Consider the following 15,847-nt stretch of genomic DNA (forward strand, 5'->3'; position numbering starts at 1 on the left):
CGTTGCACGAAAGGATCGTGTTATTTCTTTTAAGTTTGCCGTTTTGGTGGTTAATTTTGGTTAAAACACTATATTTCTATTAGTATATTAATTTATAACAGGCGCTGATAGGCTTTTAATGGCTATTTTTTGTCAGTGCGTTCGGATTTTTACTCATACTTGATGATTATCGGCGAATTTCAGGAAATTATTTGTAATTTTGAGATTTGTACCGCTAATTTATATCCAAAATGAGATATTTTTTAGCTTTTGTGGTTCAATTTGGTTAATTTTTCACAAGTTCCGGGCAATTTTTGGATTACCTGGTCAAATTTTGGGCAAAAAGTGACAAGTTTGGTTCAATTTTGATTAACTACCAGATCAATTTAGGCGAAATTTTGCAAAATTTTGGCAAATTTTGACAATCTTTTACCAAAAGTGGGTGTTTTCTCAATGAAACAGGGCAAAATCGGGAAAATTTTGGCTAAATTTGACAATTTTTTGACAATTTTGGGCTGATATGTCAAAAAATTTGGGTCAAATCTTATAGTATCAGGTTGAAATTATTTCGATTTTGTGTTTAAAAGCAAAAACTGTGGTTAAAATTTACTAAATATAGTCAATTATTGGTTAATTTTAGGCAAATTTTGGATTAAAACCGATAAATTTGCATCAATTTTGGAGAAGAGTTGAAATATTTTGGTCAATAATGGGCAAATTTAGGAAATTTGGGCCCTTTGGTCCTAAATTTGGGCCATTTTTAAGTAGAAATTGAAAAATTTCGGTCTAAATCTGTGAATTTTAGGGCTTTATGAGCTTAAATTGGCAACTTTAGGGGACAATTTGGGCTTATTTTGGTCGAAATTAGTTACATTTGGCACCAAAATTCAATTATTTTCTCAAAACTGGGGTGAATTTATGCAAAAAACACACAATTTCTATACCAAACGGGGCTAAATTCTTCAAAAATCTGATAAAATTTGAAAGTTTTCACTTTATTCTGCACAATTCTTGTGAAAAATCGTGTATAATTGGCTAATTTTTGGATGAATTCTCACTAAATCCTGTTAATTTAGGCAAAAAATGGGCAAAATCGGGCTAAAAATCTCATAAAACCAACTTTGTTTAACTCAAAACCACGAAATTTTAAAAATTCGGGGCTAAATCGAGGCGTTATAGTGATTGCTGGGACGTTTGGTTAACAATACAACATTATTTGTAGCTATCAGAGTGAGTTATTAACTTTTTTAGACACTAATAGGTACACTATACATGTATGATGAAGCAGAACAACGTTAAACTAGGCTTATTTGTATGTGGGTCAATTTGTTTTGGCAATACTATGGGTTTGGAGAATGATAAGTTCGATAATTTAGACGATAAATCAAAAGTTAAGATGTTTATGACACGCTAACGTTAGGTTACGGACAATATATGAGAACTAGGTTAATGAAGATGGGTGTATGATTTCGTATATAGGACTAGGGGGGATAGTACAGTTCGTTATGCTAACATTATTAAAGATTTGGTTAAGTTGAACATAATTATTTAGTCTAAAAGTAACATTAATGTGACCGGTCTTGTCTAATTTTGTCCGGTGGGGAATATAAAGACGTCTTTTCATGATACACAATTATGTACTCACGTGTGCACTTAAGAAACCAACCTACAGTGTCCAAAATCGGGTCTGAGAAGCAAAGAACCGGTGCTCAAAGTTACAAAATCAGTGAACTGTTCTTTTGTGGGGAGAACCCGTCTTTTTTAGTCGGTCGTAATTGAGAAGTTCAGAATCTAAGAACATCTCACACAGGTACTGGGATAGCGCGGTATGTGGCCCTACCATAGAACCTGTGTGACCTCTGGGTTTTCGGTTTGGAAAACTAGCCACAAAAAGTCCACCAGGTCCCTAAATGTGTGAGCAACCGACGTTCTTTATTCCTCGTCGCACCAGTTTTTAACTCTGATGTGGTAGGGATTTTATTCGCTTGATCTTAATTACCACACTAGAGCTAAACTAATGTTAATATAGCGACCTTAATTAAGTGCTAAAATAAGTCTCACTATATGCTCACAATGTTCTTTGCTAATTTCCAAACCTAAGTGTTGTTTGCTAGAAATAAAATTGATAAGATATAGAGATTAATTGTTAAAAAGATAGAAAGGATAGAGCACAATTTGGGGGTAAATCCTACTTGAAAATATGGTGGGGTATCTAATCTTAATCAAGAAATTAGATCCATCTTACTGCTGAATGTGAATATTACTTTAACTCTATTTTGATATAAAATCGGCAGACTTATAATCGCTGCTGTTATTCCCGCTTAGCGGAGGAGTAGATGATTCGCTCTTAGAGCAGAGAGAGAGAAAAATTATTAGAGGAGATTGAAGCGGCTTAAGTTTACGCTGGTTGAGTTTGGTACTGATTTCCTTCAGCAGCAAGCTCTAGGCTCGTGCGTGTTTATACTTGAGTCAACACGAGTAAAAATCACAAGACTTATGACTAGCTCCGAATCAATTCCTAAGTCATTCAAGGAGCCGACTATTATTCGTCTTTAGTCATATTATCGTTTCAGACTTGCTGCTGTGAAGAGCGGCCTGGATAGCTTCAGTATCCTTCACTTAATACGCGTATCAATAGCGGCAGTGAATCAGCCCGCATAGCTTGTGCAATAGTGTATTAAATAATACACAGCAGTATTTGGCTATGAATAAGCTATTCATTCACTCAACGCATTTCACGCAGCATAGCTCTCTCTTAATATTCCGTCAGTTTAGACTAAGTCTAAAGTGTTCACAAAGTTGACGGTTAAATAATTATACTCTCTGTAGTATCGGTATTTGCGGCGGCAATTATCCAATTAGCAATACTATAACGGCCAAAAAACATTTTCCAGTAACTTAATATCAATCCCAAAAGGAGATTTTCTGTTAGGCCGAAAAACCAGAATAATGACGATAAATGGTTAAAAAAATTGAAAATTGCAAAATTTGTGAAAAAAAAATTGCTCAAATTCGTGGTGTTGAAATCTTGAAAAACATTCCATTACACTTCAAACCTAAACAATAACCTATTGTCAAATCTTTAATGAGGTTCATCGGCTCTTGAGGCTGAAGAAACCTAAAAACCGATAATAAATTTTCTAAAAACTTGAAAAAAAGTTATATCAAAAAAATCGCTAAAATTTGTCATATTAAAAATTGAAGGCTATTCAAAGGCAAAAAAAAATTTTCAGTAGTTTTTTATCAAAAATGTTAAGGACGTCTTCTGGCGCCTGCGTCTGAAAAAACGTGAATAATGAAAAATGTCGGAAAAAATTGAAAAAATTTGCACGTTCTGTCAAAAAATATGCTAAAATTCGTGATGTTAAAACGTTGAAACCATTCCACTACCACTAGAAATTATGCAGTAACCTACTATAAAACCCTATAGGAGTTTCCTTTACATCTAGGGCTGAAGGAACTCGAAAAATAACATTTTCAAAAAGCTTGAAAAAATTGTGAAAATTAGCATAAAATTGCGTGTTTTTAGCCATCGGTTGTTCAAATCGGTCAAGCGAAAAATCGCATAAAAAAGACCAACAGGACTAATATAATTAGTACAAACTTTGTTTGAGAGCAATTAAAAATTGGTTCCCAGTTTGCATCTCATACTGTCAATAAAGTCTTAACTATGCTTTATTTGACGTGTGCTAGGGAGAGTATTTCAAATTTAAAAACAACCGACTAACTTCGGTGGAATTGCTCACAAACGACTAGTGGAAGCTGGAATCTATTGCAGCCTGCTTCAGGGGGAGGGGCTAATTCAATTCACTTATGTGGGCTTTAGATGACGTCATTCGATTTCATTATATATACCACTATAACCAGTGATGAAAAGTGAAGTGAAAATGACACCGATTTCGGCGCTTTTTTCATTTGACTCTTAGTCGTTGATTGCCGAAAATTGTGTTCAATTGCTGACGCTTGTAAAAACTAGAGAAATTTAGATCACGCAAAACGAAAATTTCAAGTCACTCGAAAGTCAAAACGGTCAAACAAAAATTAAGCATAAAAAAGACCAACACGTTTACAATAACTGCTTCAAACTTTGTTCAATAGCAATTAAACATAAACTTTTCTGTAGTTCCTCATGCTTGACAAATCAATTGTATTTCCCTAATTATCTGATTTAATAGTACAGTCGGCATTTACTGCAATGTTTCAAAATTCCTTAAGTTAAAAAAAACCCTTGTCTTATTCGGAATTGCTAATCAATTCAATAACTGGTCAAACTTTCAAAATTAGCAACCACTTTTCACACCACGAAATTGACCTCCATCAAAACGCTTTTGGGTTAATTGCATTCTTAGAGACCATTAGGGCTCTGCGTTACCTGTTAATCCCGTCTTTAGGACGAAAAGTCAAATGGATCAGACGAAAAATCGTGTTAAAAAACACCACAGAGCTAACATAATGGTTACAAAGTTTGACAGCAATTAACAAAAAAATATGTACTTCACAATATCAACAGTCAATGCGTTGAATACCCCGCAAACAGAATCTTACAAAAAAAGTTCACTAGCCCTTCAGAAGCATTAAGCATGTATAATCAAACCTAGATTAGTGGACAAAAAATGTTAGCAAGAAAACAAGCGCTTTCATATTTTTTTAAATATTTTTCGCATTTATCAAATCTATATTAGTTACTCGGATAAGTATCAAAAGAATACTCGTTGGGTGGCAATTGACGGGTTTTTAGTCACCTCACGCTTGAACTTTACTACAAATTTTACACAATCATGTTTTCTCTTTAGTAGTAGTAGTAGTAGTAGTAGTAGCGAAGTCTTTAGGGATATACCATGGGTTTTCACCCTTTATGTCATTAGTGAGTAAGTTTGGAATGTTGGTTACAGTCTATTTGCAAAATTTATCTTTATCTATTTGCAAAATATATCTACCTTGAGCAGGACCAAGAAACTCGTTAGGTACAGTCAAAGGATAACCCACGGTAGAACAAAATCCTGGAGGATAAATTTCCTCCGAATCGGCGTCAACCCAAAAAGCGAAGTCATCTGTCCAGCTATCCATCCTGAGTTTGAGCCGTGCAACTATACCGTCCAATATAAATATATCGATGATAGTGCACACACGTATTAGTATTGGATTCCATTGATCAACAGCTTCCAGTTTCCAATTCTTCTCAAACTTTAAATCGGGCGCAGACTTGAAATAACAACTCGGCAAAGGCGCTAGACTGCAATCGTTCAATAGAAGTTCACTATCATGTAATAACATTCCGTGAGATTTTGACCAACCAAAAGGCTTGATACAAGGAGATGATAAAGAAAACCACCGTAAATACGGTATCTCGGGCCCTTGAAACTCGACTAGTACAAAATGCCCAATGTTTTCTTTTACTAGCACCAATCTCATTTCATTTGAGGTATCAAGAGCTTCGATAGCAAATTTATTGAGTTCAATTTCTGATGAAGGCACATTTTGAAAACAGTCGTCACTGGCAAAGCAGGCTGAGCCATGGAGGTTCGAATATTCGTCCCAACTTGAAGAGTTATATCCTTTTGGCGGCTGTAAGTCTTTTCCATGCCGTCTGCACCAATTGATAGGCAGTAAAAAATGACTACTTGCGTTACAAAGAAAATCGTAGCAGGGTGCATAGCCATCAAAATTCATTCGCAAGCGGAAAGATTTTCTCTCCATTACAGTGACAATACAAAACAATGCTGGGTTCTTTGGGTCAATGGATTCCAGTTTCATTCCTTCTTTAAATTTAAGAGAAACTGAGACGCTTTGCGCACAGTGCGGAAAACATTCTGTGGGACATCCTAAGGCTTGATGAGCTTCGAGATATTTATCCCACGAGAACGCCGCACGCTTCTTATAAATGCGTCTAATTTTTGGTTTCTCCACAAGAGTTGATTCGGTGTTGATAACTTTACAAGCCTCTGTGTTCTCCTTGAACAAAGCTGTGGGCGCTTCAAGGCAGCTGCTTAGCTCAGTCATTTTTTTCTCTTCATTTTATATCTCAAAATAGTGGGGAAAAATTAAATTAAAAACACCAGTCTCAACATTGGGTGAACATCGGATGGCCCGGAGGCTATTTTCAGCTCTTCCTGATCATAAAACAATTTGCGTTTTCCTAATTTGAAAATCAAATGAAGATAACAATTCTAAAACAAAGAAAAGAAGAGGGCTCCAACAACTCTTCTTTTCTTGGAGAACAACACTGATGGTGAAAAGTTATGTGAAATAGAATCGTCTGCCAAATGGTACGCCAAGAATGTACGTGAGACACCAATGGATAGAGGGGTTAAAAAAGCTAATGATTTTTTGAAAGATCAAAAACTACTAGCTGTACCATTGGATAAAGGCAGCGGTTTTTGTGTTATGAAACAGACAGCCTGCTCGAATAAACTAAAAGAAATCCTCAGTTCCAGTCAGTTAAAGCCTCGAAATATAAAAGTGATGATAGAACAATAAAAACGGAGAAACTGATAATTAGCAGAGGTTACCAGGTGCAAATATTGAGACTAACTCGAAAGATGCCAGAGCCGCTCTAGAGGCCACCAAATTGGATGAAGATGAGCTAGTTGTATCTCTCGATGCTAAAATCTTATACACTAATGTACCGGTTCAGGAGGCAATTGAAACTAAACGCCAGTGACTAGGTACCTGAGATTCCGAGGTCAGCTATGAAGAGCCTTTTGAGACTAGCCGTAACGAATGTTCACTTTAAGTGTAAAAAAATGTGGTACCCTCACTCGGAAGGTTTAGCAATGTGTGCTTCACTGGCTGTAATATTGGCAAATTTGTGGATAAAATCTTTTGAAAAATCCTTGCAGAAACCAAATGGTGGAAGGGAGAACAAAAATCCTGAAGGTGATATGCATTGGCTCTAACCAAAGCGTTACTTTCCGAGGGAAAGGAGACGAGTGCGAATCATGCAAAAACTGGTTCCATGCAAGATGCCAAGGTATCACTAACACAGAGTATAAGACCATGCATGAACTTGTTTGGATGTGTTCCTATTCTGCGGAAAAAGGTACAAAAGAGGACACACCGGAAATGAAATTGATCAGGAGGTACGCGGATAACATAGTGTGCACCGTCAAAAGGAACCCTCTAGATTACCTTGAGTTTTCAAATTCTCTTCACAAGAACTTACAGATAACTATTCAGAGGCCAAAGGGCAGTGGAGACCTGGCATTCATAGATCTATCCATAAACGTAAACGAAGATAGAAAAATTATCTCTCATTAGTATCAAAAATTAACCGATACCGGCATAATCCTTAAATTTCGCAGCTATGCATCTTTACAACATAAGAAAAAATGTGATTCGAGGAACTGTGCATAAAACTTTTAATGCGAGTAGTGACTCGCAACCCTTTAATGTAGCTCTTAAGAAAAATCAAGAGATCTTGACTGAAAATCAATATACAACTGAGTGGTGCTCCAGTTTTGTTAATGAGACGTTTGATAAAATATTCACAAGTAAAAAGTCACAGCAAAACTCCCCCAAATTGAACAACATCTTAAAAAAACTAAAATCTTAAAAATAAGTATCCTAAACCGAGGTTTTTGTTCAATACAGAGAAAACATCACTTAATATTTTGCAGGTAGACTGAAAAAACTGTGTGATAATCAAATTATTCTCACAACAAGAACGCCAAGAACATGCTTGCCGACCCTGAAATAATCTTTGAATAAAAATCTGAAATCCCATGTGGTAAAAAAAGTTACGTGTAATAGGTGCAGTTCCATCTATTTTGGCCAAACTAGCCGACGTGTTACCAATAGATTTTTGGAGCACCAAAAGAAGGATTCCCCGGAGGGACAACACCTCGTTGAATGTTGTGTCATTGTGCATAATATTGAATGGGAGATTCTTGATGCATGGGTTGGAAAACTAATGACGTTAGAAGCGATCTACATCAAAAATCTAAAACCGCAATTAAATACGCGCGATGTGTACCGGGTGCGGGAATTGACATTAAGTATTGTTTTAAATACAAAAAATTTGACTTCTGAAATTTTGAAGTAAAAAACAACAACAGATAGGAATAAAAGTAAAAATCTTTCTTCGGGAATAGACAGCATTATACCCGGAAATTTCAAAAACTCCGGAATAAAAATTGAATTGATTTTAGCGTAATAAGTGTAAATAAAAAGTTGTAAATGTGATTTTAACTGAAAATAATTTCAAAAATTCAAATTATTTTAACTCATTTCTTAGAATTAGAGTCAAAGAGAAGTTTATAGACTTTGTAAATGATTTCGTCTGATTTTTAGACCTGACGATGAACGCAATGTTTGAAAGCGTGAGAAAACGTTTGTTTTTTATCCAATTAAAGTTTTATTTGACTATTTTTCTTCTCTGCATCTAAAAACTCTGTGCATGGTCACAAGAAGATCCAATACCTCTATATTGACAAATAACAAGAGCGTGAATAGTGTGACGGCAAAGAAGACGCAACTTTCCGAGCCTTTTCGATTTTTTTGTCAATTAAAAGAGAAAGCGCCTCCCCTAAAAGGGTAGACGGTCAACTCGGGGGCAGTAAACAAACTCTTATGTGTGTTTATAAATCCTGGCAGTAGTTATAAATTGACGCATCAGATTCAAAAGAAAAATAAATTAAAGCATCAGAATTATAATCAAAATAGTTATGGTAAACAGCAATTGAAGTATAATCTGTATTGATTTTGAATCAGGATTAGAAAAAATAAACTATTCAACACTACAACCTCCCTTCCTCTACAATGAGTCCCATTGACGCTTCTACTGCAGGGCTCTGACGCCAGAGGGGCAGAGTATGGGGCTACGCAAAAGAGTGAAATTTAATTTTGTCCTGATGTACGTAACCACTTCCGGATATGAATCTTCTCTCTTATCGCTGATACTGGAACCAAATTTCTGCAAGGCATTTGATGCTGACAGACCAGCTCCTCCTGTAAACGAGAAGATTAATGGACAGAAGGTGGATTTCTCGACTTCGATTATCCATTGCTCGTATTTCAGATTCTTGATGGACTCGCGATATTTGTAGGAATACGGTATGCTCCTTGGGCAACTCTTCGCATATGGATTAAACACTTTCACATCAGAGAACGTTTTACGTCAACGCGATTTGGAGAAACGATTAGCTTTGATATCCAGTCGAGCGTCGTCGTCAATAATGGTAATTCTCTATGTGAAGGTTTTCCATTGCAAAGTCTGAAGACAGGGCTCTACTTCGACATGATCGCAGAGCTGATTGAGCAGGTTTGCAAAGGATCAAGAATGTCATTGTTTCTTATGAGCGTATAGCCACCTTTCGGACAATGCCTAGCATGGGCTACATTGAGGTTTTCTCCACAAGCGAACCTAGATTGCACTTTTCGGGATCTCATCCATATCTATGAACAGTTCCCTCTCTCAACTCTTCTTTGGTTAAATCAATATGATATCTTTTCAATAGAAGTGCACTTAGCCAGCATGATGCTTTTTTCCATAGCAAAATCTAGAGAACATGCCTCTTTATCATTGAGGAGATCATTGTTTGCCAAAATTATCGCTCGAGCTCTTTCCTGTTTTTGTTTTCTGATTTTCTGAAGGATCTTTTCCTGAGGAAACTCACAGTTTTAGCTCAGAGCTTAATAGCTCTTTCATATTCGTTTGCCCTGTCTTCAGGAAGAAGAATGCTTAGGCCACTCTCTATAACCGGAAGAAAGAAAACCTTCCATTATCTGTCATTGTGAGAGGTATGATTCAATGTTAAAGGTATACGATTTTTATCAATTAATTTTTTGGCTTCACTCAACAGACTATCCGAGTTCAGAGTAGTCCTGGGAAAAAAGTCAATTTACATTGCAATCCACTAGAAAGTGATTTGTACACCTTCTGAGTGTACACCATACTGTTTGGTGAGCTCCTAAAGCATGTTAGAGTGGTTCACTAAATCTTCTTTCAGAACATCGTTGCAGTTTACAGAAGAACCAATAACTGAACCCAGAACAGTGATCTTCAATAGCATCAACATTTACTCCCGAAAAAATTTTGCTTGCCTTCTGATCAAACTCAGGTTTTGTAATGAGATGATATTTGATCACATTTTAGCAGAATGCACCGCTATGTTTATCGAGTTTATAGAGAGCTATTCGCAGTGATTCAAGGCTACCGGCAACATTACCGTCATCTGCACGCCATTAATGAGTCAAACTTTGGTCTTCGATATTGTCGACGAAAGGAAGTGTAGCAACTCCGTACATTGCCATGTCTATTGGATTAACTTGTGTTGTTTCTTCCGGAGACTTAATTACACTTTGATCAATAAAGAGGTCTGATGGGGCCCTATAGGAGTCTCTGATTGCTGTATAAATTGAGAGAAAAAATTTTCCGAAGTTGTTTAGAGCCAAATCTCTATTGCCCGTTTTAGAGCCCGCTTCTTTTGATAAGCATAATTATACTGCAAACAAAGCACCAGACTCCAACTCATCGGAGGTATATAGAACACTTAGATCAATGGGTTTTAGTACATGAAATTGCCAGAGGGAGGCTGTTCACCGAGTGTAGATGATTGATAATGATGAAAGAAACAGTGCTTAAAATTCATTGCGAAAGGATATCACACTATGCAGATACTAGGTAAACAAATGGTTACGGTAGATTTAGAAATGAATTTCATCTCGACAGAAAGCTGAAGTTACTGAAGAAAAAATATGGTAAAATGATCAAAGGAACTCCTTAAAATGAGGAAAATGATGCAGAGCCAATTTCATGAAATATATTTTTCTGTTAACAATTTTATTATTTGAATTGTCAATTAATTTAGGTGAGACAACAATAAGCGGTTGGAATTAAAACTTATGATATCCAACAGAACTCGGTAGCATTCAATGAAATGAGAGCAGGGGTAGTGGTGATCATTGAATCCTGCAGCAATGCATATTGATATCAAATGGAGGGGAGGATACTGGTTGACTACATTGAAGAGGTCAATTATATTAGCTCCGCAATCTTCAACTGCGCTGTTTTCAATATATTTTTTCCTGGAAACATCTATCTTGTGCAATGCAGTGCAGTATGTTTCCTGCAAACTGTCTCATCACCTGCAAAAATTGGAAGCAATATAATCTGTTTAATGCATTTACAATCAGCGTGAATTCACTCGCAAACACAGGAGCACACTCACAGACACATAGCATACACATAGATACATTCACATGCTTTTTACAAATATTTATGTAGTATGTGCAGGAACAGTAGAACCTGATGATTAAATATCGTTTCTCCCGGTTAGGCTACAGATGCCAGAGAGCACACGAATCGTAGTCTCATAAGACCACCAAGGCCACGCAGGACCACTGAGAGAACACAAAGAGCAGTGTACAACGAATCAATGTAACAACAAATACTTAGATTGATGGATGTTATGTCAGTGAAGCCTTCTAGTCCACCTTCCATTAGCTGTATTCCACCAATTGAAGAACTAGCTGAATATTTACGAGCCAACTGAAAGAGGCTATGTAAAATCAAATGATCAACGAACAGTCCATCAACATTAAACAAAAACGAATTCGATAAAATTATATCAACCTATTTAATAAGTTTATCACTTCTTTTCAAAATGTAACTTTGTAAATTTTCGGTACAATTTTTCGTCAAAATAATTTTAGATTGATTGATAATCATAATATTAATAATAATAACATGAAACAACCATTTAATAAATTCATCACAACAATTGGGTTTTTCTGAATTGTGACGCAGACAGAACCTGAACATAGAATTAAAAGACAATTCTGTCACAAAAATAGGAAACAAAAGCCATAGCTGCAGACATCGGAAAGATATTGAATCGCGAGTAGTGATGAATTCACATAAAAGAAAAAATTTTATATGTGCTTTTAATTGGTAAAATTTGTAAATCTCTGTTTTGTACTCGAAGATAAAATTTCGTGAATAAACTGAAACAGGATCGGAATTCATTGCCCTTAAGACAATGCTTCTTTTTTATTCGGGGTAACACGACAAAATTACAGAAACCAGCTTCTGCATAAGCTACTCCAAGACACAGAAAAAAGAAGGTCATTTGGGACTTTTTTCGTTTGTGTCCCCCCAGTACGCTACGCAAACCCCTTTACAGAGAACAAGACATTACCCCGTCCTTCTACATAAATTTTGCAAACAAAAAGCACTCACAAAGCGGGGTGGGCACAACCGATAAAAGATCCAGTTAACAGGTTCAAAAATTAGTTTCTATGAGCAAGAAAGAGAGAGAGAGAGTTTAGGCTTCTGTGGGTCTTTCCACATGGGTTTGCACCCTTCATATAACGACTGAGCTGAGCTTCTGCACCGGGTTACAATGTCCACAGCTGCAGTTGAAAGCCCAGGAACATAAGTTGACTTCCGAATAACTTTCGAAGAAGTAGTTCCAGTATATTTTTGTTAAATATTTCTTATCAATTTGATCGAGATCGACGTTCCCTACTTTTCGTATTATATTTAGTAAATAACTGGTTCTTTTCTAGAAGTTTTCATCAGCCTTCCTTGTTCTTGTTTTATTAATTGTTATTAGCTCGTTTTGACGTGTGCTTAACAACCCTTCATTATTGTTTGTTTTAATGGGTATTTTATATTGTAAGATCCTTTAAGCAGTGAGATGAGCATTAATAGATCATGCAATTCAAAGTAATATGACAATGGCAGCAACTTCAGTGTGGTCAGTTTTTGCTTGTAATTAATTTCCCCAGTTACTGATTATCCACGACGTTGTTTTTCTTTGAATGCGCTCGATGTCTTTGCTTTCGGTCTTATTCGCGAACCATGCTTGTGAGGCATAACTTATGACTGGTATAACGTAGCCGAAACGTCTTCTGTTCACAGCTACCTTTGTGATTAGCTTCATGGTCGTCTCTTTAACGCACGTTTTCAACTCTCAGTATCATATGATATTTAAGCTCCTGATACTTCCATTAGCAACCTCGACTTGAACTGCCTGATTGCCTCTAACGAGATAACTTTATTAACGGCACGTTGGCTGAAGCTTTTCTTCCTTAGTTCAGGCCTCAATTTGTCTAGCATCAAATTGATTCCGTTGCCAAGCCATGATTTTGCAGTATTGGCTCTGTTCAGTGGTCCTTGGCACACTTTCTGGTCGTGTCCAACCTTCGGATAGAGGAATTTCAAGGTTTTTAGCAAGTTGCCAAGCAGTCTTCAATAGACCAGTGTTGGCGCGTCCAGTCTCGAGACCGTCCTCCTAACCAAAGTCTTTGGGGGCTATGGCTTTTCCGAGTAGCAGGAGACTAACAATCTCCAGCACGGTTCTTTGTTTTCCTGTTTTGGGGACCAAACTGTTGTCCAGTAGTCTGGGTGCTGTGTGACCAGTGCACTGAAGAAAAGGTCAATTAGGAGAAAACCCCTCCCCTAAACTGTAATCGGTCAACCTGGGGCACGAAATCAACTCCTATGCGTATTTATAAATCCTGACAGTAGACGAAAAATTGAAATATCAGATGCAAAGGATAAAAAAATTAAAGCATCAAAATAGATATGGTAATTGGCAATTAAGGTATAATGTGTAGTGATTTTGAGTTAGAAAAATTGATTGATTAGAAAAATTGTGAAGAATTTAGCACAACTGCCTCTTTTCCTCTACAATAGTTCCTATTAACGCTGCTACTGCAGGGCACCGGCGCTGGGAGCGCGCGTCACGGAGGCACAGTTCTGAGCTACGCAAAAAGCCAAACTTAATTTTGTCCATATGATTCTTAAAGCAAATACGATTATGAACCTTCTTTCTTATCGATGGTCCTGCCAGCCAATCTCTGTATTGATTTTGATTCTGACCGACCATCTCTTCCGGTACACAAGAGAAGTTGGTTTTCTGCACTTCGATTATCCTTTGCTCTTTTTTCAGTTTCTTGATGACTCGTGATATTTGTAGGAATGCGGTATGATTCTTGGTCATTTCTTCTTATACGGATTAAACACTTTCACATCAAAAAACGTTCTCCGTAAACGCGAATTGAATAATTCATTAGTTTTGATATCCAGTCGAGCGTCGTCATCAATAGTGGTAGTTCTATCTGCGAAGATTCCATTTGCAAAGTCTGAAGACAGGGCTCTATTTCGACATCATCGCAGACCTCATTGAGCAGGTTGGCAAAAAAGTTACGGATGTCATTGTGTCTTATGTACGTATAGGTACCTTTTGGACAATGAATAGCAAGCGCTTATTTAAAGTTTTCTCCACATGCGAATCTCGGTGTCAATTTGGTGGAATCCCATCCCTCTCTTAGAACAATTCCCTTTCTCAACTCTCCCTTGGTTAAATCAAAATCATATCTTTTCAATGGAACTGCTTTTAGCCAGCATGATGCTTCTTTCTCCATAGCCAAATCTAGAGAACATGCCTCTTTATCATTGAGGAGATCATTGTTCGCCAATTTTTTCGCTCGAGCTCTTTCCTGTTTTTGTTTTCTGATTTTCTGAAAGATCTTTTCCTGATGAAACTCTGCATCTACAGCGTTATGATTCTGCTTTAGCTCACAGATCTGAAAGCTCTATCATATTCGTTTGCCCTGTCTTAAGGAAGACGAAAACTTAGGCCACTGTCTATAACCGAAAGTGAAAATCTTCCGCTATCTGTCATTGTAAGGGGTATGATTCAATATTGAAGGTATTAAATTGTAATCAATTATGTTTTCGGTTTCCCTCAGCAGACCGTGCAAGTTCGGAGTAGTACTAGCAATGAAAGTCAATAAAAGCAAAGAAAGTCATTTCCGTTATTGAGTGATTTGTACACCTTCTGAGGGGACACCTGACTATGTTTGGCAAGCTCCTCAAGCAGGTTAGAATAATTCACTAAATCTTCTTTCAGAAAATCGTTGCAGTTTACATAAGAACCAATAACTGAACCCAGAAATCAATGATCTTCAATAACATCAACATTTACTCCCGAATAAATAATTGCTCGCTTTCTTATCAAACTCAGGTTTTGTTGAGATGACATTTGATCATATTATAACAGAATGCACCGCCATATTCATAGAGCTTATCTAGCACGATTTGCAGTGATTCAAGTCTATCGGCCACATTACCGTTAACTGCATGCCATTTATGAGTCAAATTTTGATCTTCCGTCTTGTCAATGAAAAGATGTGTAGCAACTCTGTACACTGCCATGTCTATTGGATCACCTTGTGTTGTTTCTTCCTGAAACTTCTTTACTCTTTTATCAATGAAGAGGTCTGATGGGACCTTATAGGACTTTCTGATTGCTGTAGAAATTGAGGGAAAGAAACCTTCTGAAGTTGTTTAGAGCCAAATCTCTATTGCCCGTTTTAGAGCCCGCTGCATTTGATATGCATATGTATACTGCAAACGCAGTACCAGACTCTAACTCCTAGGAGGTTAATAGAACACTTAGGTCAATGGTTTACAGTAACTGACATTGTCAGAGGGAGGCTGTTCACCGAGTATAGATTTTTGATAACGACGGATAAAACTATGCAAAAATTTCATTTCGAAAGGATCTTATAATATGTAGATACTAGACAAACAAATAGTTACCGTAGAAAAAGAAATGAAATTTATCTCAACAGAAAGCAGATTTACTGAAGAGAAAATATGATAAAATGATCAAAGGAACTATATAAGAATGTACAAAAAAGCAATGCAGAGCCAAGTTCATGAAGCATATTTTTCTGTAAACAAGTTTATCATTTGAAGTGGCATTTGTTTTAAGAGACGCGTAAAAAAGCGTTTGGAACTTATAACATTTGATATCCAACAGAACTCGGTAGCATTCAATGAAGTGAGAGCAGGAGTAGTAGTGATCATTGAATCCTGTGACAATAAATTCTGACCTCAAATTGTGGGGAGGATACA

The 15,847-nt window shown here is 36.8% G+C and overlaps 1 protein-coding gene across 1 annotated transcript in view; it reads right to left on the minus strand.

Annotated features, from left to right (window-relative positions):
• The window catches only part of LOC142348242 (lethal(3)malignant brain tumor-like protein 4), a 49,270-nt gene extending 37,699 nt beyond the window's left edge, over positions 1-11,571 (minus strand). Inside the window, exons 1-2 of the mRNA XM_075399532.1 lie at positions 11,552-11,571; positions 4,917-6,000 (exon numbers count right to left, since the gene is read on the minus strand). Of these exons, the coding sequence (XP_075255647.1) occupies positions 4,917-5,979 (1,063 nt within the window). The 5' untranslated portion in view covers positions 5,980-6,000; positions 11,552-11,571. The remainder of the gene's footprint in view (positions 1-4,916; positions 6,001-11,551) is intronic.
• Positions 11,572-15,847: the final 4,276 nt, after the last annotated feature.

The sequence above is a fragment of the Convolutriloba macropyga genome, chromosome 10 (genome assembly GCF_964194025.1).
Source record: "Convolutriloba macropyga chromosome 10, txConMacr16.3, whole genome shotgun sequence".
Classification (NCBI taxonomy): Eukaryota; Metazoa; Xenacoelomorpha; order Acoela; family Convolutidae; genus Convolutriloba; species Convolutriloba macropyga.